Source organism: Apus apus, chromosome 1, assembly GCF_020740795.1.
Source record: "Apus apus isolate bApuApu2 chromosome 1, bApuApu2.pri.cur, whole genome shotgun sequence".
NCBI lineage: Eukaryota > Metazoa > Chordata > Aves > Apodiformes > Apodidae > Apus > Apus apus.
The window spans coordinates 88,580,691-88,606,266 of record NC_067282.1 but is presented as its reverse complement, the minus strand read 5'-3'; the positions used below and the strand labels follow the sequence as shown (position 1 = coordinate 88,606,266).

At 37.2% G+C, this 25,576-nt stretch overlaps 1 protein-coding gene across 4 annotated transcripts in view; it reads right to left on the bottom strand.

Annotated features, from left to right (window-relative positions):
- Positions 1-3,081: 3,081 nt before the first annotated feature.
- Positions 3,082-25,576, bottom strand: part of LOC127388112 (uncharacterized) — a 229,116-nt gene continuing 206,621 nt past the window's right edge. For all 4 annotated transcript variants that reach the window (XR_007890312.1, XR_007890315.1, XM_051627173.1 and 1 more), the window contains one exon: positions 3,082-3,970. Coding sequence is in view for 2 of the 4 variants with exons in the window: in XM_051627173.1 (XP_051483133.1) it covers positions 3,821-3,970 (150 nt within the window). In the remaining 2 variants the exon portion in view is untranslated. The remainder of the gene's footprint in view (positions 3,971-25,576) is intronic.

The following is a 25,576-nucleotide window of genomic DNA, read 5'->3' as shown; positions in this document are numbered from 1 at the left end:
TCTGGTCCACCAACTAGGAATTCATCGAATTGTTAATATCATTCCTTTTTTGTATGCACCACACATCATTTTCACTCTCTCTCTCTCTTTCTCCCCGTTTGCAAGAGCTTGTGTTTTGGTTTTTTTGTTTCTGTTGTAGCACAAGCTGATTACTCCGAAATCACATATTAAACAGCACTTAAAAGCATTTTGGACTGAAACAGCATGTAGTCATATAGAAATGAGAAAATATTGAAATTCTGTATATATATCTAAGCATAGCATACCAAACATGATACTTTCAATTTATTTGTGCTAATAAGGACAGCTTTTATACACTTTCAATGTGTAAATAAGACTGCATGGTGTTTGTAGGCATTGTCACATAGTCCCAGGACAGTGAAACATCTTGTTGATCTTGGTGGGAATTCTGCCCAGGTGAAGACTAGGCTGCTCCCTCTGCCCTACCACGAGGAGCTCAATGGGCACCAGAGGCTGGGTTTGCTGTGTTGAAACTGGGGAAGAAGAAGGAGGAGTGAAAAAGGAAGGCAGTGTACCAACTGTTTTCAACACTGTGGCAAGGGGCAGCAGTGAGTACAACGGGCAGGGACGAGCCATTGAAGTTATCCTAATTCAAGCAGTAATGCAGATGCTATACTGCATATATATGTTTTTTGTTGTAGAACCAAATAAGCCAGCTAGGGGTTTCTAATGATTCATTTTCTCCTCACTGTCGCCCAGAATAGAACATACTTGAAATCTTCAGACTGACAGAAACAGATATTTCATACTACAGTTTCACTTTCATTGTACATAAAGTATTAAATGCAAAATGAGTTCGGAGTGCTGAAGGGGAACCATCCACATTGAAATAAATTTTCCTGATACAAAAATAAATGCAATTGAATTTTCTCATAAGTTCAGATGTGCATTGTATATCTGATTAAATCTATAAGAATTTTTATTTTGATAAATATTATGCATAATTTAAGCTGCATATTGACACTTATTTACACATAATACAGTTTTATCTCATTCTATAGCTTGAATGAAGAGAATGCCTGTTCACCTGATCAGTATCCTAAATAGACTGTTTTCAGTATTGAAAACTATTGCACAAAGTACATGTCAGTTGTTACTGAAGTGCTTCATGAATGTAACACTTAGCTGGGTACATTCTTCTCTTCTATACAGGTTCAGATCTACTTTTCTAATATTGTCTAAATAGATGTCTATGTTGAATAATACATCTGTGTTAAAGAAAACCTGTGTCTGAATGCTTGCAAGTAGCTCTTTTGAGTGTTTGTAGCATGTGGGATCAACAGTTTACAAAGAAAAGAATTGCATATTTACAGGAACAGTATCATCACTGTAATTGCTAAGACAATATTTTTATGACTATTTCAAGATTAATTATATCTTGAGCAACTTGAAAACTATGTACAGTGCATAGTTTCTGTCTCTTAAGAAAATAAGACAACAAGAAAAAGTATTATACTAACAGATAAGAATAGTTTATTTTAACAATAGTGTTCATGCTTACAATAAAACACAATTCCTCCCACACAAGTGGAAAAAATATACTGTAGCCAAAATACCACTTCTGAAATAGTTTAGATGCCTGCTCTGTCTGAAGCCTTTGTCTCAGTGAAGTCTGATGTATCAAGGTGCTGCAGCATCTTGGGTTAGACACAGGAAACAGAGAAAAAATATTCAGAACTAACCCACCTATAAAATACTAAGAAATACAAATCATGTGCTCTAGATCAGAATTTCAAGACTAATGAACAGTGCAGATAACGTGTTCTTTTGAATTTTCTTATGCAAAGTCAATGAACTACCTAAGACATGAGGGACAACCTAAAGCTCACTCTTTTTTTGTCAGAGGGAGGAAAATATGCAAAAAAACGTGATGGAAAGGTGAGAAGTTGAGTGTGGTGCTTAGTGTATTGCTGGCTCAGTTTAAATTGAATGGGTAGAGCAAATGCAACTCTGTGTGCAAAGTGATTTTAATGCTGTAGTATGATTTTTACAGCAATATTCTTTATCAGATTAAAACGTGAATTAAATGAGAGAGTATTTTAAATGTCATATTATGTTCTCACTTAGACAAAGAAAAATGATTGCAGCTAACTAAAAAATAATCTCTGCACCATATTACAGGAAAAGGTAAGCAACAGTTTTCCTGTAGACTGAAATAATTACTCGAACAACAATAGAATGAATGTTTTTGAGGCCTCAAACACCAGTGTTTACAGTTCATGTTTTAAAAGTTAATTAATGCTGTAACAGTACAGCTGAAAATATACTTTTTGGCAATTATCTGTCAGAATTGTCAATAATAATAATACTAGTAGTAATAATATGGTTGAAAGCTTTTTGTATATTTCAGGATCTGTTTTGAGTTTGGTTTTTTGTTTGTTTTGTTTTATATTTTTATTCTTGGAGGTGCAAACTGGCATTGAGTTATGATTTTTTATTCTAAATATTACATGGCATCTAGTCTGGTTTTCTAAACGTACAAATATATAACATCCTAATGTTGCACAATTGATAATAGGGTTTTTTGGTTGATTTTGTTGTTGTTGTTGTTTTGTTTTGTTGTTGTTGTTTTTATTTTGATTTTTTTCCCCTCTTAGGAACAGTTGTGCTGCTTAACATCTGAAATGGGTATATACTCCTTTTTGTCCCTTGCAGGCAAGTAAAGCTCCTCTGGTTCTCTAAATTCTGCAGAGAAACAATCACAGTCCAAAGCTGCTGGTTCCCCTCCGCCTAGGTCCCAAGAGCCTGACTTGTGATTGTTACTAAAAAACCTCACAAGTTAGGGTCTCAGGGACTAGGAAAAGTCCGATATGATCCAGTAGAATTCATCTTCCAATAAACTGAATTGCTTAGTAGTCATAACTGCTGTCAGTAAAACTTTCACTTCTATTGTTAAAACAAAACAAAACAAATAAAACAAATTAAAAAAACACAAAACAAAAATAAAACAAATCCAAAAGACAAAACAAAAATAAAACAAATCCAAAAAACAAAACAAAAATAAAACAAATCCAAAAAACAGCGTACCCCCCAATTCAACCACCCCTCCCTCCCCTCAAGCAAACAACAAACCACAATTTCAAGTAGGGGGCAGAAAAGATCAAATAAGCAGGCAAGACACATACATACATTCAAACAATGTATCAGCTGACTGAACAGACTTTTCTTATAGTCCTTAACTTCTGAAAAGAAAAAACAAAGAACACAGGAGAAAAATCTTCACTGCCTTGTCTCGCAAGTAGCCATATTATAATGCATCAGAGGGAAGAGTCTAAAAATGGGTTAAAATTTGCTGCCAACAGATTTGTACAGTAACTATTTTATTCTATTTCTCTTAATGCCTGAAAGAAGGATTAAATGCTTGTTAAGGGGTTTCTAATTGAAATATTTCCTCCTTATACTTTTAGTCCTACTATTCAGGTGGGCCCTGCATTACGGAGTACTTTAAACCCATTCATGATGCAAGGATAACCTTTGGGCGTGTATTCACTTTTTGCCTCTTCCCCACATTCAACATTTAATCCTTCTACAGACTGCTAGCAAAAGCGTCTTCCTTTCCAATGGCTTTCGCTTCATAAGCTGTAGAAAACATTGACATGCAGAGATTGTTGTCACTTGAACCACATTACTCAAAGCACACATAACTTTCAAATATTGTCGATACAGTAGGAAGAAATGCTGGGATTTCCTGAATAATTTTGTTCTGAAGCCGGACACTTAATGGCCACAATCCCAAATTACTTTCTCATTCATTATCCTCCGATCTTTAGCTTTGTTTGCAGAATGAAAAACAAAATTTCTACTTTAGGGACAGGATCCACCGTGGCTTTTTTTTTTTTTTTTTTCCTCCAACAGAGCCCACAGCAAAAGAAACAGCAGCCATAAAGGTCCTAGCCACTGGAGCAGAATCTGGTACAGAAAACTCAGTGCTCTTCGGGAAGCCGTTCAGCTTTAAAAAGGAAAAAAGAGAAGAGGGGGGGAAGAATTAGAATCTCTGCTGGTCGAACAGGTGAATCATCCATTTACAAGAAAGCTGTACAGAGAGCTCCGCTGAAGAAAAAATTTGCCAGTGCCCCCACCCCCACCCCTGCCCTTCACCCTCCCTTCCAGAATGATACTTCAGATTTCAGAACATTTTGAAATATTTAAAATATCATTGCAGTAGATGATACAATGCAACATTATATAAGAGCCGCTTCTTTGTCACTGTGCACCATTCAATCAGTTCTGCCTCAGACACAAAATAGTTAAACGAAACAAAATATCTATATAAGATATATATATGTATAGCAGTCCTTAGATTTCATTACATTTCGTTTTTTTTAAAGCTGATCATGATTTAACAAACAATTTTGACCACAGCTTTCAAATCAATAATTAGAATGAAAAATCTCTCCCCTCTATAAATATGACATTAACATAATTATACCACCCCCATCACATAGACCCATCCTCTTTAGGGAATACATCTGATGCTCTGAAGATGGAAATCAGTCAGATTTTAGTTGCTCTCAAACGTACCTTTGCTTCTCACTCACTGACTGACTGGCTTTACCTTCCATGCACACGCACAGTCACTAGCACACACACGCACGCACACACACACATACACATGCGCACGCACACACACACACGCACAAAAAGGCAAGGCAAAGCAGCGGATGCTGACTCAGAGCAGTTGTGTGTGGAGGGGGTGGTATCGGCTAGTATTTTCACTGCACTCATCATTAACATTAACTCACTCTCTAGCATCCACCCTCTCTCAGACCTGCTGGACTGCAGCATTTGCATGACGCTGTCACTCTAGCCCTTGTGGGTCAGATGTTAGAAGAAAAAAAAAAAGCATCAAGGCTCTCATAAGGAATGCCTTCATTTCTTCCAAAGGGTCCCTCTTCTTATTTTTCCACCTTTCTACTTCCTCTGTTGCTGTGTCTCAGTTGTTTGACATCTTTCCGGAAGAAAATGTCTTGAGCTGCAATAAGCCAGTAGTCAGTCGGTCCTCCCCTCACCTCACACTCCTATTCCCACCCCCTTTTTTTCCTAATCAATAAGACAGATCTCCAAATGCAGTTGTGAAAACAGGCTCTGACACACAGACTTTCATCCTCGATCCTCTGCCTCAGGAATAGCAGGCAAACCCAGGCTCACACGTGATGTAGAGAGAAATAATGCCAGTAATTCTTGAACAGTCTTAGGAGTTTATTCTATGCCTTCTTCATTTTTTTCCTTTGCTCGAATAAATACCAGTGAAAAGGACACACTAGCTCTCAAGAGCTGTAAGGATTCATTCCTTCAGAAAATAATCAACATTAAAAAGGCTAATATTAATCTTCCTCAAAATTAATGCTATCTTTTCTCCCCCCCCCCCCCTCCCCCCGCATTGTCCTCTTTATAAGTAGGAATTGTCTCATAGCCAAAATACTGCCAGGGTCTGAATCACTATTCACTGTACTGAAATCGTGAGTTTCTGGACTTCAATTGGTATTTCACCAGGCTAAGTAATGTTTTGTTTCTCTCTTTATTTTTGATTTTAGACTTTTTAATGAAAATAAAAATAAAAAAAAAAATTGAAGCTGCTTGCATCAGAGGGAGCACTGCAAGAGAACAATGGAATACGCCCACCCCACTACACCAAGTACTGAAAATACATGTTTGAGCTACGATTGTGTATTTGACTGTATAGTATTTGCTCCGTGTTGGTAGAGCAATCTGCACGCATACACATACATCAAATACACACACACAGAGAAACTCAGGATGCCTATATAAAATACACAACACAAAACAAAGCACAAAGGCTGTTACTGAAACACAGGCACAAGTTGTCTGACAGGATAATGAAAATCCACAGAGCATAATTATTGTGTGCATTTTTACCTTGTTCCTTTGTTGTTAAGGCAAGGGACTTTAATGACTTACGGTGTTGACAATCTTTCAGCTTTTCCCTTTTTACGCCAAGAGTATTTGAGAATTATTTTTCCAGGCAATACCACGCCACTGTGATTCGTGGTATTAAAATTATTTACCAGTGGGGGGGGACAGGTGATATGCAATTTGCCAGCCAGTTCTCAAAGCTGCCTGGTGCCGTAGAAGCTCTCGGCGTAACCGGGCAGGCAGGTCCCAGGATGCAGTGCTACACTGCAGTCCCGGCTCAGGTAGCCATTTAGCAACCTTACGGTGGCAGCAAACATGAAGGGCATCCACTCGCAGAAAGGGTCCAACAGAAAACACTGCGCAGCCCCAAAGTAAAGAAAAGAAGCTGAAAGACTGGGGTACACACCCTAAATCCAGTTTGTACGTGCTTATGACTGGTCGTCGTGATGGCAATGACTTACTTAGGTAAAGGTCGGGGGAAAGTAGACAATTAGGAAACAGTTAAGCTTGTACTCTCGGAGAAAGAGATGGAGACAGACACACTCTCACAGACAGAGAGAGACAGCAGAGAACGCCAAGCATGAGACAACAAAAACAAGACTGGAATCAGACTTAGGAACCTGAAAAAATACAGGATTACAGCATTCAGTTTAACATTTACTGAGGTATAAAGAAAAATTAACACATGCACAGCATGGCTTAAAATACTTATTGCTATCAATAGTCTATGATGGATGCCAGCTTCTTACTGCTATACGTACATTAGATTGGTCATCGCCTCTTAATCTCCTTTTGCTCAGACCCATCCATTTTTTGCTGCTCCAGCATCTGTGCCCTTTATGCTTTTTTTCTGTATAGTTACCCACAATACCCTGGATAAATTAATGTCATGACCTCGCTATGGCTATCAGACAGAAAAAAAAAGTCTACTATTTTAATAATTGAACGTGCGCGTACAGCAAACTGCTTACTGATAGCCCAGCTTCGTGGACTGCCTCCAAAAGCAGCCTTTGCTAGCTCTGCGAATCAGAAACAACAGATGCAAATACTAGCCACACAGCCCCAGCTCTCTGTCTTGTTTTGTTGTGGATTTTTTTTGAAAACACACCCTTTTCTGTCTGTGCCATCTCATTTTTCCCCCTCAATGCTTCTGCCCCCTCAATGGTTAAAAATATTATCCTGCTGAAGTTAGAAGCTTTCGAACAAAAGCATAAAGAGGAGTAAAAATTATAAATGGCTGCAGATTCTGGAAATTTATATCCAGACGGTGAGTGGGGAAGAGTACCCAGGTTCAAGTGCTGAGCCTCACTTGGGAGCACCGCTGGGGCCAATGGGACTGCAGACTAGATTAAATCAATAGTCGTCTGAAACGAGATGTCGTAATCAATCAGCTCAATTACCACTGTCATAGATCTGGGCTTAAGGTCTTTCCTGATTCCACTCTTCTAATCATTAACCCTTATACTGCCTTAAAATAGCAACTCACACTTTTTCTGCTGCCCTACCTTTCAGATCATCAAAGTTTAACTTTGCATTTTCCCATCTTTTTCCCTTTCCCTATTTAAATAATAAAAGAATGGGTAAGAAAGAAACATTTTAAATGTGAATATGGCAAGGTGAGATGCACTTCTTTAAATGTACCTATCATGTATTAGCTGTGTGTGTGCTTATATATTACTATTATGCCTCTGGGAGTGGCTGGGTGGATCAAAGACTGCTGTTTAATTAACATTCAACTCAGCTGTTTCCTTGGAGATTAAAAATAGAAGACTAGTTGAATTAAACTGAAGCTGTTCACTGTTTTCACTAATCTAATATTATACAACTCTTCTCCCCTCAGCTGAGTTAGGAACAACTCATTTCTGGTTAATCAACCAGTAGTAAAATCTATTTTCAGTTTGAGGGCAAGTGTGAAAAAGTTGGAAAGACATCTTTGTATGCATGTCTGAATTTCACTGAATTGTGCAATCATTTACATTTTGCATCCACAGTACCGTAAATTCTCGTGTGGTGCAAGAGGAAAAGAACCATTGGGTTTGAAAACATGCAGAGCCAATTTAAAATCTTGCCTGTAATAATTATTCACTGTATGAAGATTAGATGTTATCCATTTATTTTTATTTTTTATTATTTTTTATTTTTAATTCCTGTGCCAGTCCTGAAAAGACAGAAAAGCTTTTCATAAAAATGCTCTAGTAATTGTAATGTATCCCTCTCTCCATTTCTCAACAGGAAAGAAAGAATCCAGGTAGCAGGTATCCAGAATTTCGGTCACTTAAATTTGATTTATTCTGCTGATAGACTCAAATAAAAATGGTGAAAGAAATCCCTATTACATTTACAGTTACATCACTGTCTGTACACACTGCCTCTGTTTCCAAACAGAACCACACCTTTTTTAACCATAGATACGCTTTTCAATTGGAAAGACTGAAGACACAGCCTTACACCCCGTAGCAGTGTGAATGCCAAACAGCAGCATTAGTCCCCATGCCATGGCAGAGACATTTTGGGGAGGAATTTGAACTCCTAGAGGTGTGAGGACTGGGGATGGGACAGAGGCAGCAAATAGGTGTTTCATGGCAGAGGCCGGGGGTCTGTCTGTAGGGAGGGCACCTGCCAAGGCAGGGCGCCACACTGTCCAAGACAGGTTATAATTGGAGATCGATTGCTGGATTTAATGACCCAGCTGTTTTCATTAGTAGAAACATAAAAAATTGGTCTAGAAAATTAGTCAACTGCTAGCATAGGCACTTTGTAACAGGCTGATACTTCAGTCGGGAGTGACTTTGTAAGTGACCCCTAATAGGTGGAAAAAAATGACCTCAACTTAGTGTCTTTTCTGGGAAAGATTTAGCTGACAGTGTGTTGAGATACAAAAAGAACTTTAAGTCTGTCCTTTAGCAATACTAAATGAATGCAACGCACCAGACACCACCTTAAACTGGATGAAGGGTGCTGCTCAGTTTTGCAAGCAGCAGTTAAGACGAAGCATCATCCACAAGGGGACAGCATTCACATCCACATTGGAAAGATGCAGTCTGTGTACATGAAGAACAGATTGAGAGTAGCAGCCATTGCTGGAACCACCCAATTTTCAATATTTTTTTTAAAAAGTGTTTACTGGGTTATTACTTATGGACACAGAGGAAGGAGAGGTGAGGTTGGACATGGATGTCAGATATCAAATGCCATTCAAATACAGGATGAGCCTTTTGTTTCTTAGACAGCAAGAGTAAGTTACTTTGCAGTATTAATAAAACTTTGTGTGAAAGATAAGCATTTTTTCCAATAAAAATTAATAATGTGAACAAAATGTGATTACAACAATAAGATATTATTGGAGCAAAATCTGAATATGCTTAATACAAATAGATAAATGCACTATTATCAAATGTTATTCTGATTTTTCAGTTCTCCATATTCTCAGTGTGCTGCAACTGGAAGGTAACACTCCCATTCCTCTTCTTTTTCTAGGAGCAAAAGTTTATCATAGTGCACATGAAAGGGACACTCATTAAAATAAGAGGGTTTGTTTCCTTTAATGTAGCATTTAAATTACTTAGAAGAAGAAGACTGCTAGAGTGACCTATGTTTAAGCATAGACCATGTTTTTGTGTGATTATCCATGATACCTTTTCACCTCACTGCTGAACAGCAAGCGGACAAAGACTTAAAAAAAATCTCACAGCTATCTAATCTTGGATCTGTCACAAAAAATCTACCCTCTTAATTTTTGGTTTAGAAATGTTACTCCCAGATTTTGCCTTATTTTTTAGTAACAGTGCCTTTTGTAACTCAGCTGAAATTCCCACCTGATTGTGAAGTATTATAAATATATACAGCCTACACAATCTCTTACAGAGAGGAAATCACACAAATAAAAATAGAGAGAAACAGCAATATTCTTCTGACCCTACACAAACTCCTTCTTGCTCAAGAAATGCTATTATAATGTATCCTTGCTGACTTGTCAATTTACCTTCCCTTTATTAAAACACAGACATTTGACAGCAGAAATTATTGCAGTCTGAATTAGTTTGAAAGTATATGAACACTATTGAATAGACCTTGCTTTCACTGGCATTTTCAATTAAAATGTAATTATTTGTGAAAACTAACCATTTTAATATTAATTCTTTTTGGCCTATACTTTCCCAAGCTTCAAAAGCAGGAAATAATCAATTAATTAACTTTTCTATTTATGAACACTTTCTATACTTACTTCACTAATTGGTTCGCATTATTGCTTCATCCAGCATCAGCACAATGTGAAGAAACAGCCTGGCACTAAAATGAAATTCCAACTGTTCATAAAACTGTTTTTGACTAAACAGTTAAGTTTGCATTTGCAGTCTGTTCAATAAGAAAGATATAAAGTGCCAAGCATTATTTTAAAAATCCTGCTTCATAAATTTTCCAGTATGACATTTTTATTCTTTCCTTGCTAATTAGGTGTACAGGTATAGAAATACATATATATATAATCCATAAAAAAACACAAGATTAAGTGGAACTGCATAGCCAAAATATGTTGTTTATTCCCAGAAGGCATCTATAGACGCTGGTTTCACTCTATTGTTGCACAGCTTGCCTGATCCTGCAAACAGGGAAATTCAAGCAACTTTATATTCAGATGGATACTGTCTCTGAAATGATCTGAACAATTTGTCTGAGCATTGATTCTTGGATACATATGTGTCAAATAAGAATCAGAGTTTATAAAAGGAAATTAAAGGCATTCTTTACATACTGCAAATGGTAACAGAGAGTACAGAATTCTGCTACAGAAAACCCCTCTCCTACTTTCTGTACAATGTCATTTGAAGATAAACATTTGAGAGAAACATTTGGACATGGCATTTCTACAGCCCTGTTTTAGAGGTTTCAAAAGTAGGCTGCGGAAAAGCAAAGCACTTTAATAAACAAAATACTAAATAGCAGGTTCAATGCCTGCAAAACGAGAATATTTTAAATTTTCTAGACAGTGAAGGTTAAAGCTATCCTGCATTCTCATAGTTCTTGCTCTCCTTTCAATCAATCTTATTGATTTTTTTTTTTAAGGGTCAGAGGCTACACCTTCATTGATCAAAGAAACAGCCTGACACAGCGAAAGAGTCTGCCAATTCCAGACAGATCAATCACACCTTTGTCTGCTTTTGATACATTATGGTTATTTATTCTGCATCACCATGACTTTCTGTCGCATGGGTCTTAATGTAATAATGCTGTTCAGGGACAACAATAAAAAAGGGAGGAGAAGAAATATCCTATTTAAAATTTTTTAAGCCTTTCTCTGGTACTTCTGAGGGTGGCTTATGATGGAACTTGGCCAACTTGTTTTGATTTAATTTTTGCCTTGGATAAGAACTCCTGTTCTGGTATTTAGCTCTCCTTGGTCAGCATTTTGTAAGATTTTATGAAGGCGATGCTTTGAAAATGATTTGTGCAGACTGTTTTTGTAAAAGAAAACATCTTGATAGAACAACAATTAGGATCTAATCACAACCATAATTTTCCATGTTTATACACTGTTTTAGAAATATTTTAATGAATATAATGTAACTGATACCTGACTACAGCTACTGACTGCTTTATGACTGTAAAATGAAACTAAATGGTCAGCCTAAAATAATTGCTAGGAAATATTGCTGAATAAACAGATATAAGTGCTGAAAAGCTCCTGGCTTTGCAAACTATTATGCTGAAAGCCAGCTAAAGCTTTAAAAAATGCACTATACACTCACTGTCTGTCGTGTCTGAAAGTTATATGCTACTATTTTTTCTTTCCGTGGCATCTGCAAGAAGCCTTTAAAACTACTGTTGGTCTGTTACCAAATCTTTTGTTCACATCTGGTAGCCTATCACTTCACAAGCAGTTGCACTACTTAAGAGAAATCACTCGTGGGTCTTGTGATATTTGTTATAAGTAAAAACATTAAAATACAGTTCTAAAGGTGAAAATGTACCCTAAGAGAAGTCAGTGGTAAAATGCCCAGTGATTTCAGTTGAGTTGGCACTTCACTGAAAGAAGTCATGTTTCAACTCCTTCCACCCAAGCTACATTCAGTAAAAAATGGAGCTCATGGGATTTCACAGGACCATACTCTTACAAATTTTTTTTAATAACATATTTCTTAGAAAAATAGCTAATAAATCTATGTACCATGCAGCTCTAGGAAAGACAGTGAAGCTGCTCAGAAAAATTAAGCATGTAAATCTTTGCAGACACAGGATATCAGGTAATAAGACAGAATCACTGTGCTGAAGAAAGTATTCACCTACATCGTTAGAACATTAAAATAAGATATACAATAATACAAACACTTGGCATCAGCTTCTGATTTCATTGTGCCTGCTCTGTAAATTATTGTGCACCCAATTTACAATTACATCAGCACTGTTATGTAGAGCAAAAGGTAAGTGGTATACAAAGCTGAAATACTAAACCCATTAAAAAGTTATGAGTTTGACAGAGTCCCTACATGTATTTGTGTGCACGCCAAGAAATGCATTTTAAAACCTTTAACTAGAGGAAACTGCCTTCCAGTGATAAACTGCAATGCCTAAAAGACATTACTAAAATGCTACTGCCACTCTCAAAGGCCAAGAGACCTTATAAGCGGTCGCTGGCTGACAGCATTGCACAAAAACATACAGTTTCTTCTGTATAGGAAGAAAACTTAATGCGCAACATTTGAGAGAACTTTTGAATAAGTCTATTTGTCCGGCTTACTTTGCAAAGGCTCTGTAGAAAACAGCACCATAAACACTTTCAGTCCCCACACAAGGGCTAAACAAAGAGTCCTCTTTCTAGCTATTTAATCTAGTAATTTATTTTTTCAACCATCACATAAATCGAAACACAGCTGTAACCAATGACTTGCAGATCCAGTTCCCTGCCAGCTGGGTCCTGTTCTGCTGAAGCAGCAAGATTTTTACATTGTTCACTTCTGTACATCTGGAGAAATCATTTAAGTTCAAAGGTGACTAGAAAGGCTCTTTAAATAAACTCAACCAACAGTGAAGGGAGGCCTAAGTATCTACAAAAGCTACATGGAGTTCCATTTGAAAAGTCCCTTTTTCCAAATTAACACATAGAGCAGTTTGCTTCTTTAAACTTTTTATGATTATGACATTTTAATTGAATGATACACTAAAATGTGTATTTTGTTAATAAAAAAAAGCATTTGCCATTTCTCAAGAACTTTGAAACACAGTGTCACTATTCGAAAGTGACCACAGTCAATAGCTGGTGTGCTTATCACATTTAAAAGAATCTTCAGATAAATAGTGATGGAATGAAGTAAAACCATCAGAAATGTACCTTAACTAATGCATTTTATTTGTTGCCTGGAACTCCACTTGACTTTAAATTTAAAAAAGCAAACAATAAGAAAGCATGTACTTAGATATGCTGAACCTGAAATCTCTGACAAGTTAATCCTTAAAATACTCTTACTTCAAAAAGTCTGCATCATCCCTTAGTGCATGAGTCTGCTAGTCAAGTAACAAAAATGTCCCTGACATTTAAAACCACACACAGTAAATTGATTACAATGCACCATTTCCTTTAGAAAAGCAATCACAAAGCAAACCAGCTGAATCTTTCAGAGGTAAATAACAATAGATATCGAAGGCCCATATAATCTGTATTTTTGATTACTTTTCAGACAAAACAGATGCTCAAATGCAATGGAGGATTTTCATACCCAGTCTAGGCCCCACTAACAAAAATACAACACTGAAAGTCCCTTTGCTAGGTCTTATTTGCAAATTAATAAGCATGCACTTTCAATTACAAAACAAACAAACAATTGCCATTGTGTGTGTGTTTCTCTTCAAGCAGGTGAGCAGGACACATCCAGAGGATGCCCCAATTGCTTAGGTAAAGATGCAGTTTCTTTACTGCACATTATTAAAAATAATTTCAAAATTTAGTTAGGGTTTGCTACTGTGATTGCTTCTTTCCCTTTTTTAATACTTACTGTTATGGCTGATTTGAAACAATGTTGATAAAAAGTATCCTTACTGCTTGCCACTCTGGCCTCATCTCTGCACTGGCTTTGTGTTACTGTGCTTTATCTCCTCCTCACAGATTAACTGAGTAGCTACCTCACCTTCAGCTCTTCCTTCTTGTTGTCTATTCTTGCCAGCGCTTCCCCCTGCTTTGACTCCTAATTATAGGAATGCACTGTTAAATATGATATCTGTGCTCTGTTGTGAAAATAGGAGCATTAAATAAGGAAAATATCATAACTTTAAAAGCCAGATAAACCAGATAAATCATCTGCAAAAATTAACATGCACAACTCATAACCAGGTAATTACTGCATTGCTCCAGGGCAAACTGCAGGGTATTTAGACATACATTTCTGTTCATTAACATGTACAGATTTACGTAAACATTCCAAAATTAAAAGTATCGAGTTTGCACTTAATTACAATGTTTCTGAAAAGCTTTCTCCCTTCAGTTCCTGATGTGCATTTATCCTTAACTATGGCTGACTTTCTGCCTGGTAGTTAATATAAGTACGATGAAAGGGAGTGAATTTTGACAGAACATTACCTACCATTGCCCAGTGAGTGAGCTTCTGCAGTGCCTACCTTGATCGATGTTGCCAAAATTGTTATCACAATCAAACAGTATAAACTTCGTTCACCATCCATTCCCCACAGTTCTTTTATATCTCCACCAAGAGCCCTCTCTAGTTCAGACTCTATCTTGTAAAAAATATTTGCCTCCTTTTTTTAATGAACAGATTAGGACTAAATATCCAATTCAGACATAATCTGTGGTTCATTATGTAAGATTACCTGCCTGCCTGCCCTGGGTTTCAAGCAAGTCAGATCTGGGTGACTTTGAGTCACAATCTGAAATACACTCTTCAGAGGCCTGGGATGAAAAGTAAAGTAGCCTGGAGAGAGGTATTACCTATTTTTCCTAGGTGCCTTTAGTTGCTTAGAAAACCTCGCTTGACTCTCTCACATCAGTTGGTAGTACAGATGGTATTCTGATTTATCCAGGAATGTAACTCCCATGGCAGACCCTGAGGCAAAGGCTTTGGTGTTTTTTATACATCTGGTTTAAAACCTAAGCCCTGCTGAATGAATCTCCCAACTGGAAATCCAACTCACCGAGCTAGAAAGACTGAATCAGAGATTTTTAGATCCAACACGCCATTTCCAGAATGTGCTAAGCCAGATCTTCCAATTATATGATTTTTTTGTTTGGCAAATGTTATGGGTGCTTCTATGTAGGGGTTTGGGTAATTATGCTTATCTTCTATGAGGCATTTAGTTATGCCAGTTTACATTGCAGAGTCTTTTATATAACCTCTACTTCTGGGTGCTCTGCAGCAGGGATGAACAACTTTCTAAGGATGGGGTGCCAGATTTCACATACGTCTCCTGTACTGAAGACAGAGCTTGTCCATAGAAACTGAACAGGGAGCCAAAAGCTGCTGCCATTTAAAGATGAGTGATGCTGCCAATCACCCTTCTGGCAGACTCTTGCTCCTGTGCAAGGCAGCAATTCCCATTTGCCAGTTCTCAGTGAGTGTGCAACCCAAGACTTTCAACCAATAGCATAAATCAGGACATCTGCCAAAAGAGGTGGTCTTTTCTGCACTCCCTTCTGACCTCAGTCATTTGTTCCTTCACCTTGTTTGTGCTGACACTTGCATCTTACAGCTGCACATTAGGGAACTGACCCCCCAAAAAAAACCCAGAAGAAATACAAGATTAGTTTGCAGCCGAATCAGTCTTCGATCTGGCTCATTAGACAGCCACATAAACTAAGTGCCAGCAGAAAAGGCCAGGTGGAAACAGTGCCACTGGCAAGAGAATGGAGTTATCTTTTCAGTGGCAACCTGAACTTAGGCAGAATATAAGTGAACCTATACTGGACCTAGCTCAATATAAGTGGACCTAGCTGGAACCAGGAGCTGTGTGAATCCTAGTTTCTCAAAGTCACTTCTTTATGACACTAAGGTTTCCCACCTTCCATCTGTGCACTAGCCTTATTATATTCCCTGGCATCCATGTTGGACCCTGCAATGCAAAATTAAAAATACTATCAGAAGAAAATATATGAGACGGTATTACAGCCAGAGGATAAAAGACTAGACACTCCAAGAAGTATCATGTAAAAGGCTGTTCAAGGTGGTCAGAATAGTAAATGAGATATTACCAACAGTCAAGTAATACATTAAGGCTATAAATAACTGCAAAATCGGGTATTAACAGTAATTATACAACACACAAAGGAAGTACTCAGAAGTTCCAGTACACTTAAAATGCAAATTACTGCAGAGCTAAGGATAGTTATGACAGATTTAAAACCAAAATTAGATCTCTGATTTTCAGATACTATGAAGAAGTTTATTTGGACTTTGTCAAAACGGGTTTAAATGTACCATATACATATAATTACTTGTACAGGTTTCTCCTTGCATGTATCTCATTCCACTTAATCCCATTTAGAAAAGTGTTCTCAGTCCATTATTTACTAAGATAAAATAGACCGGTTTAGGGCTTTCATAAAGTCCATTACAGCTATAAACCATAAAGAGATAATCAATATATTGTATGTTATCTCCAAATAGCATTCAGCTTTTTTTTTTTTTTTTTTTTTTTTTGTAGGTAACATGCCTGTTACTGATGCAGTCAGTACACTTCTCATTGGGTTTTGAGATCTACAGGCACACACCACAAGGCAAACATATGCCTTTTCCTTCACAAAAAAAAAAAGTGCCATTAGACACCACTCCCATGTTTGTAAACCATTTTTGAGATGCTGTGTTCTCACATGTGCAATCTGAGAGCAACAACACAAGATTAAACACATAATTGTGAAATATGTCACATCCATTACTTATGAAAAAAAAAAAAGGTGGAATGGCACGATCCAGAGCTAGGTCTATGTTGTGCCCTGAATTCCTAAGCAGAACATCTCATAACAATGACTGAACATTTTAGCCCAAAAAGGTTTAGGGATCACTGTATTTTCAAGTGCATTGGAAATACAAGTGATACATGCAGGAAACAGACTCTGTCTGGGAACCCACCAACTTGAAAGAGACCAGCAACACGTGCAACAAGCTTCAAGAATTATTGCACAGGGAGAAAAAAACCTTCCTAAGTCCACAGTAATTAACATTTAAAATAGCCCCCAAATAATAACTTCCTTTTTAGTAAAGTAAATTTGACATAAAATGTTAGCTTAAAGCACTTTGTTTGCACATCCTTGAGAACGTATGGCCTTGAGCGTAAACCTGAGGAGATGCAAGTATCTGCGAATAAAGGCATCTTCATTTTTTATTATTAGGTTGCAATGGCACCTGGAAAGCCACAGTTCCCTGTGTATCCTGCTGCAGTACCCTGCTCTATGAGCCTTGGCTTTGCCTTGCCAGGGTCCAAAGCTGCAGCTTAGGACAGTGACACAAGGCAATCAAGTAAATTCTTCTTAATACATCTGTTTTCTCCATGAAGAAGTGAAAGCTGTGCTACATGCTTCCATACCAGCAGAAGAGATGTCTGTAGGACAAACAGCACCAAGAGGAACATGTATTTTAGTCTATTACGTAACATTAAAATGGCCATAATGGATTAGATCCAAGGGCCTCCTTGCTCAACAGTCTGTCTTCAACACTGCATAAAAATGGATGCCAAAGGTCTTCCTTTGAATTAGATAAGCACAGATTATACATTTAACAAAAGACTACGAGGTGGCCATAAGGAAAGAGAACTTGTTTGGATATTAGTAAGAGAGTTGCCACTTGGGAAAAATGAAATAGCACAGAATTGTAGTAACATGTTTCCAGGAAATGAAGGAGCACAGAGGGTACGTAGCACAGATAATGGTATGACATGCTGTTCTATACTCAAGAAAACTTCCTCTGTTCCTCATAGATGTTATTAAAGTGATTTCAAAGCCCTTTTGCAAATATTTCACAAGGGTCAAATTCCATGCCATGTTCAACATGAACAGTGGCCACACTGCCTTTGAACTAAGTTCTTTGGTGCAAGGAATGTCTTGTTATCAATAAATGAACTACTTTGCACAGTCAAGCCCTGAAGTTTGCTGAGTGCAGGTACCCCAGAAGACAAAGGAACAAAGCTAACAAAATGCAATAACAATAGCAACTAGTGAATAGCAACATACTTCTTAATAATTACTTTTGTTTTCTCTCTTCAGCCTGGGATCTTTTGGGATCCATCCTGGGTCCTTTGAGAAGAGGGGAAAGTTATTATACTACTCCTAATGATGAAATTGTATATTTCAACTACACCTGGAAAGTTTAGAAAGAGTTTGATGACACTTTCCCTAGGTGGGTCTGTTTTAAAGAGAGAATTATTCCACTAATAAAATATACAGGAAGTGAAGCAAATATACTACCATAGTACACCACTGGAACACTGAAGTTCCTTGTAAAGGCACAAGCCAGCAACTGATTGATTCTTAAAGTTTTTGCTTTGTTGGACAGAAAGATTATACCTCTGTACAGGGTAAAGACACCATAAATGTAGTATTCTGATAAATTAATTACCAAAATTTTCTGTGGATTTGAATTAGAACTTCCTGGGTTGCAAACAAACTCTGATCTAGCCAAATGTGTAAGTCCTCAGATTTATAAACTGGTTCAATCCAAGACAGAAGTGGCAGACTGTTTTGCTAAATCCACCTGCAAGAGGATTGTCACATGACCATTTTCCATAGAAAAGTGGCACTATTCAACCTTGATAATATTAGAATTTTTCAAAAGCATTTTGAAGCACAGTGTTTTTTTCAGGCTGCCAAACTGTGTCATTATACTTGCCTCATTCTCGAAATTCAGCAAATGAGTCAAAAAGCATTTTGATTATTCAGTGAGGAGTACCAGAAAGTGCAAGACAAACAATGCAGGAGGACAGACTTATAGCTTCTACCTCTCCACCACTTCTCCTAGATCTCAATTGTTTAAATTTGTCTTCTGCACTCCTGTTGCTACTATAGCTAGTGACCTCATGGCAGCATCTTTCAATTTTAAATACCAGGCATTCATCCTCCAGTAAATGTGCAGGAATTTACATTACTACAAAACACATTTTCCCCTTATTCCCATGGAAAAGTACTTCTCAGACTGTAGTAGTACTCACACACCTGTATTCCCAGATTATGAGTAGGGTAAATGAGTGCTAAAAATATTCTGCTCAATATTAGTTGAATTTATTGCCATTTTTTCTACTATATTTGGGAAAAGAAAAATACATTATTTTGCATTTTTTTAAAACAAACATCCATTTGGAGGAAAAAAATAAAAAAAAAATAAAAAAGACCATAGAATATCAAGTGGCACTCCACATTCATTAATCTAGAAACTTGGTACGATCGTTAATTTTTATGATTGTGTGTCCTGGAATCTTAGTTTCTCCAGGTTGCATTCTGCTTTTAACAGGCAAAATTAATTGACTTGTGTGATGACTGAATTTTAAGAAATAAAACCATAATCAATTATTTTACAATTATTTTACAATTAATCAAGTAATTGGTAATATTTTCAGTGACTGTAAATCATAATTTTTTAAGTGAGGATATAGGAAATTCAGCTTTTTGACCAGTCTTTCATAACCATAAAAACTCCATTTGCTGAATTAAAGTATGTATATAAGCAGTCTGCATTGAAATGAAGTGTATTCAATCTCAGTGTAAGTACCCACCTGGCACTTAGCAGTTCTAAAAGGAGATCAGGAGAGAAAAGCATATAGGTATCAGTACCAGCTTGGTAAACAATACCAGTATGCACTTTATAGGCTAAACAGGGAGCACTGATCAGGAATTAACATCAAGTATGTAAATTGAAGAGGTCCTGAATGCCACCATTCTACAACATGTTTGGGTATAGAAAGATGATTGGGACATATCTATCCACAGATAAAGAATATTTGAACTTTTATAAATATCTACAAAATAGTATCTCGAGAGACTGGTTTTCTGAAAAAAAGGATGAGAGTAAAACTGGCTAATTATCATACTGAAAAAGTAAGGGGATCAGGAGATATGGATACAAGGTATTATAAATGCCTTTACTTTGGATAAAAAATAGTTTGATTTTGTGGGCAATAATGTATGACACATGGACTGGATCAAGAAAATACATGGAAAAGGCAATGCTGAAGAAGAGTTTGTAGGTTACAAACAACATTTGCACTCCTATTTTGATATAATAGTAAAGTACTGCATAGCATGCTCAGAAAGTCTCAGGGCAGACAGCTTGAACTACACACTTTCTATATAACTTCATTCATTGAGATAATCTATAGAGAAACTGTAAGAGAATATTTTCCTGTTTGCCATAGCTACTGAGGCATAGATGAAATTAGGCAAAAATGAGATGCACCAGTGAAATAAACTCTCACTAACTCATCCCATTTTGGCCATCCCATTATCAGAAACACTTTGATTATCTGAAACAATTGGAAAAAGAGGAGTGATTAGGCAGTTGTCAACACAGAGTAAAGAACAACTTTCAAGAGAGGTAAATATTTCGAGTACTTGCACAACAACAACATACAAGTATTATCTCCATGGCAAAAGCACAGGTTTTCCATACAGAGTCATATGTAAGAGAAATGCAACAGAAATCAGAATAAGAATTTTTATTTGTAACAAGGAATCTTTCCACAAGGAAGAATTATTTCAAGAAAATGGCTAACTTCTACAAAACTAGCCTGCACCAAGCACAAGGATGGACTCATTCAAGGGCTCAGCAAGCATAATGGATTATTTTTTTCTCTACTTCCTATGCACTTTCATATGAAAATAAGGAAGTCAAACCAAGAAGAATCAATAGAGAGGAGGGACCTCACAGCATGACAGCAGTCCAAGAGAAAAAAATTCACCTGCCTTGAGAGGGATTGAAAGGAGAAAGTGCAGTCTTCCCATTCAGTGAACAAAGGTTTTATGAGGATATGAAAATATTGGAAAAGGACTATTTAGTGATAATCAAGTGACTAAAAAAAATAATCTTGAAAACAGGGAATTCAGAGTAATTCAGAGGTAGTTTGAAAGTACATGAAAAGACCTAGGGTAAGGCACAACTTCCAGAAAGTAGAAAGGAAGATGAGTGGAATGGTAAATGGACTTGTCTTGAAGTTAAGGTTAAAATGTTTCAACTAATTTTGTTTGAAGTAGTTATGGAATCATAGAATGGTTTGCATAGGAAAGGAGGACCTTAAAGATCATCTAGTTCTAAACCCTCTGCTATGGACAGCAACACCTCCCACTAGACCAAGTTGCTCAAAGCCCCATCCAACCTGGCCTTCTTCCAGGGAGGGGCATCCACAACTTCCCTGAGCAACCTGTTCCAGTGTCTCATCACCCTCACAGGAAAGATTGTTTTTCCTAATATCTTATCTAAATGTGGATTTCTGTTTGAAACCATTATCCCTTGTCCTCTTGCTACATGACCTTGTGAAAAGTCCCTTCCCAGCTTTCCTGTAGGCTCCTTCAGGAACTGGAAAGCTGCTGTAAAGTTGCCCTGGAGCCTTCTCTTTTCCAGGCTGAAGAATTACAAAATCACATAATTTTTTTAGTTAGAAGGGACATTAAAGATCATCGAGTTCCAACTCCCCTGCATGGGCAGGGACACCTTCCACTAGAACAGGCTGCTCAGGGCCCCATCCAACCTGCCCTTGAACACCTCCAGGGATGGAGCTCCCACAGCATCTCTGGGCAGCCTGTTCCAGTGTTACACCACCCTTACACTGAAGAATTTCCACCTGATCTCTAACCTAAATCTCTCTTCTTTCAGCTTAGAACCATTACCCCTTGTCCTCTCACTGCAAGCCCCTTATAAAAAGACCCTCCCCATCTTTCCTGTAGGCCCCCTTCAGATACTGGAAGGCCACTATGAGGTCCCCCTGGAGTGCCATCTCTTCTGGCCTGTCTTCATAGAGGTTTTTCTGAGATTATTTACTGTAATTGTGGTACAGAGCAGCCTGGCAAAAGATGAGGCAGCAATGTAAGTTTAGGCAAAATGTGGACTTTTCTTTATGCTGAACATTGGATACCTGTGAGTACATTCCACCTATACCAACTTCCAACTAAATAAGAAGTTGTCACACCTCTCACCATCCTGCCCTAAAAAAAAAACAACAACTATGGATCAGAAGTTCCATCAAAGGACTGAATTGACCAACTCAATAAACACTTTCCCATGGATTTCTACAAATCCACTCTTTTTCAAACATCTTGAAAAGCAAAGTTGTTTGAGCAATTGCATAATGCACTTTTCTTCTTGAAATATGTTTTAAGTGGTTTCTTACATAATGCTTAAAAAAAAATGCTAATTTTGCATTTTCCTTATTCTTCACTCATGTATTCCACTTGCAAGTATTCTGTGTAAAGATCACTTATCATGACTGTGTGACTGTCCGTGTTAAGACTGGTACATTTCTTGCACAACTGTGTAGTTCATTTGTTTACACTATATATTATTTACTATTATCCTTACCTTTAAACTGTAGGGAGACACGTAGCATGTGGCTAGCAGATGCAGAGGAGCAACAGTCTGGCTAACTACAGGTGTAACTCTGTAAACTTTAGCTATGCTAAGTAATAATTAAAATATAAGCAAGGAACAAGAGCTACTCACAGAAACACTTCAGCTGTTCAAACAGTGGTGCAGATGAAGTAAATCTTTCCCCACAGAGGAAGCAGCAGAAGGACTCAACTAAGTTCTTCACTGGTAAATCCCCCCTCTGGATTTCTGGACCAGAATAAGAATCTGTATGGGACACTCAGCACCCTGTAATGGTTGATTCTACAAGCTCTTAGGTTTCAGTTTGGCTGTACACATCTAAATTGCTCTCCCAAATGGAATCACCTACAAGTCTGGATCCTTCTTGAAGTAACTAGCATTTAGTAATTTACTTAATTAAGAAAATATATTATTTTTACACATGTAAAACCTGAATCTCCTCACTTATGCTGAATCTTCACTTACTACTGTATTTTGGAAAGAGGCACAGCATGTTTATGTGGAAACAGATCGTTTTCTTCTCTCTTTTTATTAATTTCTTCTCTATGACAGCAGTTAGAATAACATATGGTGCTGCATTATATGCTATCATCTCTACTGTATGTAGATTAATGTCACACAGATATGATCTTGTTGCTGTTGCTTTTTGTTTTGTGGTGAGGGGTTTGTTTTGGTTTTTAGGAGGATTTTTAAGAGGAGGGGAAAGGCTGCTGAAACCTTAATAGAAATTGTAGGTTTTGTTGAATTGTCCACAAGGACTAGATCTCTTTCCCTGGTATTTTTAAATTAATTTAGAACACAGCAGAGGTCATACATAGTTAAAATTACTTTTTTTTTTCCATGCCTACTAGCTTTCATACATCACTGCTGAATTTCATCTGACATTATGTCATCCACTGCTGTAGTTTTGAGATTCTCCCTTTGAAGTTATCCATCTAGTGTGCTTTGGACTTGAGCAACCTAGCTAGCTGTGCCATTTGGAGAACTGTTGTCATCTCACTGCTGACCTTTCTTTCACTAATACATTTATTAAATAATAGCTATCCTAGTATGAAGTAATGAAGCAGCCCACTGTAATTGTTCAGCACTAGAGATTGACTACATATTTTTATTTTAGATTTTGTCATTTAGCCTCCAGTCTCCAGTGACTACTTAGCTTGAATAAAGCTTTTTTTTTCAATCCAAAGAACTGACTGGTTTAAAAACAAAAAGAAAAAAAGAAAGCTAATAGAATACTGAGGAATTATTTTAATTTTTTTTTTTTTTTTTTTTTTTTTTTTGCAGAAAAAGCCCTGGTAAATACCATGTTTGTGTTAGTGTTTTGCCATCTTAGTCTAAATAGAGTGTCCTGTGATTCTCAGTGTCTTTTTATTGCCCAGAAATATATTTCACTGGATTAACCTGAAACAGTTTAAAAAAAACCCCTTCGATTCTTCACTGTTAAAGAACTGCTATGATTCAATATAGCAGTACAGAAACTAAAATATGGCCACATCCAAATACAAAATGCTTACATACTTTAACACATTATTCCAAAAGTTATGTTACTAAATGAAAGAATTAACTCCTTTCTCTGACTACAGATATCGAGACCTTTTAATTACATTAGTATTGACATACAACATGCAAAGCAACTGAGCAACTCCAAGCAGAATCAAAATCCAGAGATCAAAACACTTTTTAATTTTAACTCTTCTGAACTTTGACTTTGTATATTCTTAACCTGCAAATTTAATGGCTGAACCATTTCCCCATCACGTCAAACTTTACTCCCACAGTTGTGGGATTATTGAAACTGGCTGCTCTGCATCTCTTCACAGAATTTAGTTGTCTATTTGAGCCTGTCTAGGTTCTATCAGGGGGAGCTCACATGCCCATGAGCTCCAGTAGTACTTGGCTCCTCGCTGGTACAGCCATCTGGGGTTCTCCCAGCTGTGCCATGGCACCCTCAGAGTGTCTGCCCTCCCGAGAGCTCACCTGGAAAACAGCCTAATGGCCATTTCCTTACTTCCCACAACAAGAGAGCTCTACTCCAGATGGACCCCAAGCTTTTGGGGCCATGTCTAGCAGCTCTGGTAGTCCTTGACATAGAAAAGAGTCCAGGGCACAAGTGAGGTCAAAGAACAGGTAAGGTTACATGTCGCTGGCAAGTGCACTTCTTCAGTTTCCTTAACAGGAAGTCAATGCTGCAGACAATTTAAATAAAAAAGTTAAAACTTTTCTATCACTGTTTACCTTCCTTGTTCATATGCCATATTCCTGTCCTCTCAGAACATCAACAAAAGCAATTTTCATTTTATTTGTACAGTCAGTTTTACTGTCAGGGTCCTTGGGCACTTAAATTTCAATGTGTTGTTTATTTAAAACACCTTAATTACTGCAATCTTTATATGTGCATATATTATGTAGTTTTATTATTTAGGACAGTATTATCAAATTGATTATTGTTAAATGTAAGATATGTATTAATTTAAAGAAGGACAGCAGGTCAAGCTGTGTAATTACTACATTGCAAAATACAATGTGAAAACATCATCCTGATAAAAAAACCCCACATCCCAATGTGATACATGACCTTAAAACTGTGAGACTGTGGTTTTCATTCTAGAGCACAGAGGCTAGACCTTCAATGTACCATCTAGAAAGAACTTTTATAAATATATAGTTTGGACTGGCCATTGTCTTGGCAAAATAGAAGGCTCATCTCTTGATCCTGATGATAATAATGGCATCTATCATTAGCTGAGACAAAGCATTTAACTCTCCAGAGCTCCTGCTTTTTGCCATGGATGTGATGTCACTAAAGGATGTCAGACTCCTAGGCACATCCCACATCCTATTTGTTAGAAGCTGTCTGTGGAAAAGTATTAAATAGAGGTACTTAAAAGGAGAAAGGCACAAGGACATTTGTTTTCAGAGTAACAAATCTGAATGCTTTCCTGAGTGAAAATGCCCTTTAAAAGACCTCAGTGAAAGTACTAGCAAAGATTATAGACTTCTGAAAGTTTCTGTATTTCTGAGCTTTCCTAATTATTCCCTAATGCCTGATGAATGCATTTGCAAAGTCTTATACACGGACATATTTTATTTAAAGGTACATCATACTTATTCAACTGAAATGTCCAGTGAATTTTACATAATGCTGTGAATTTTAGTCC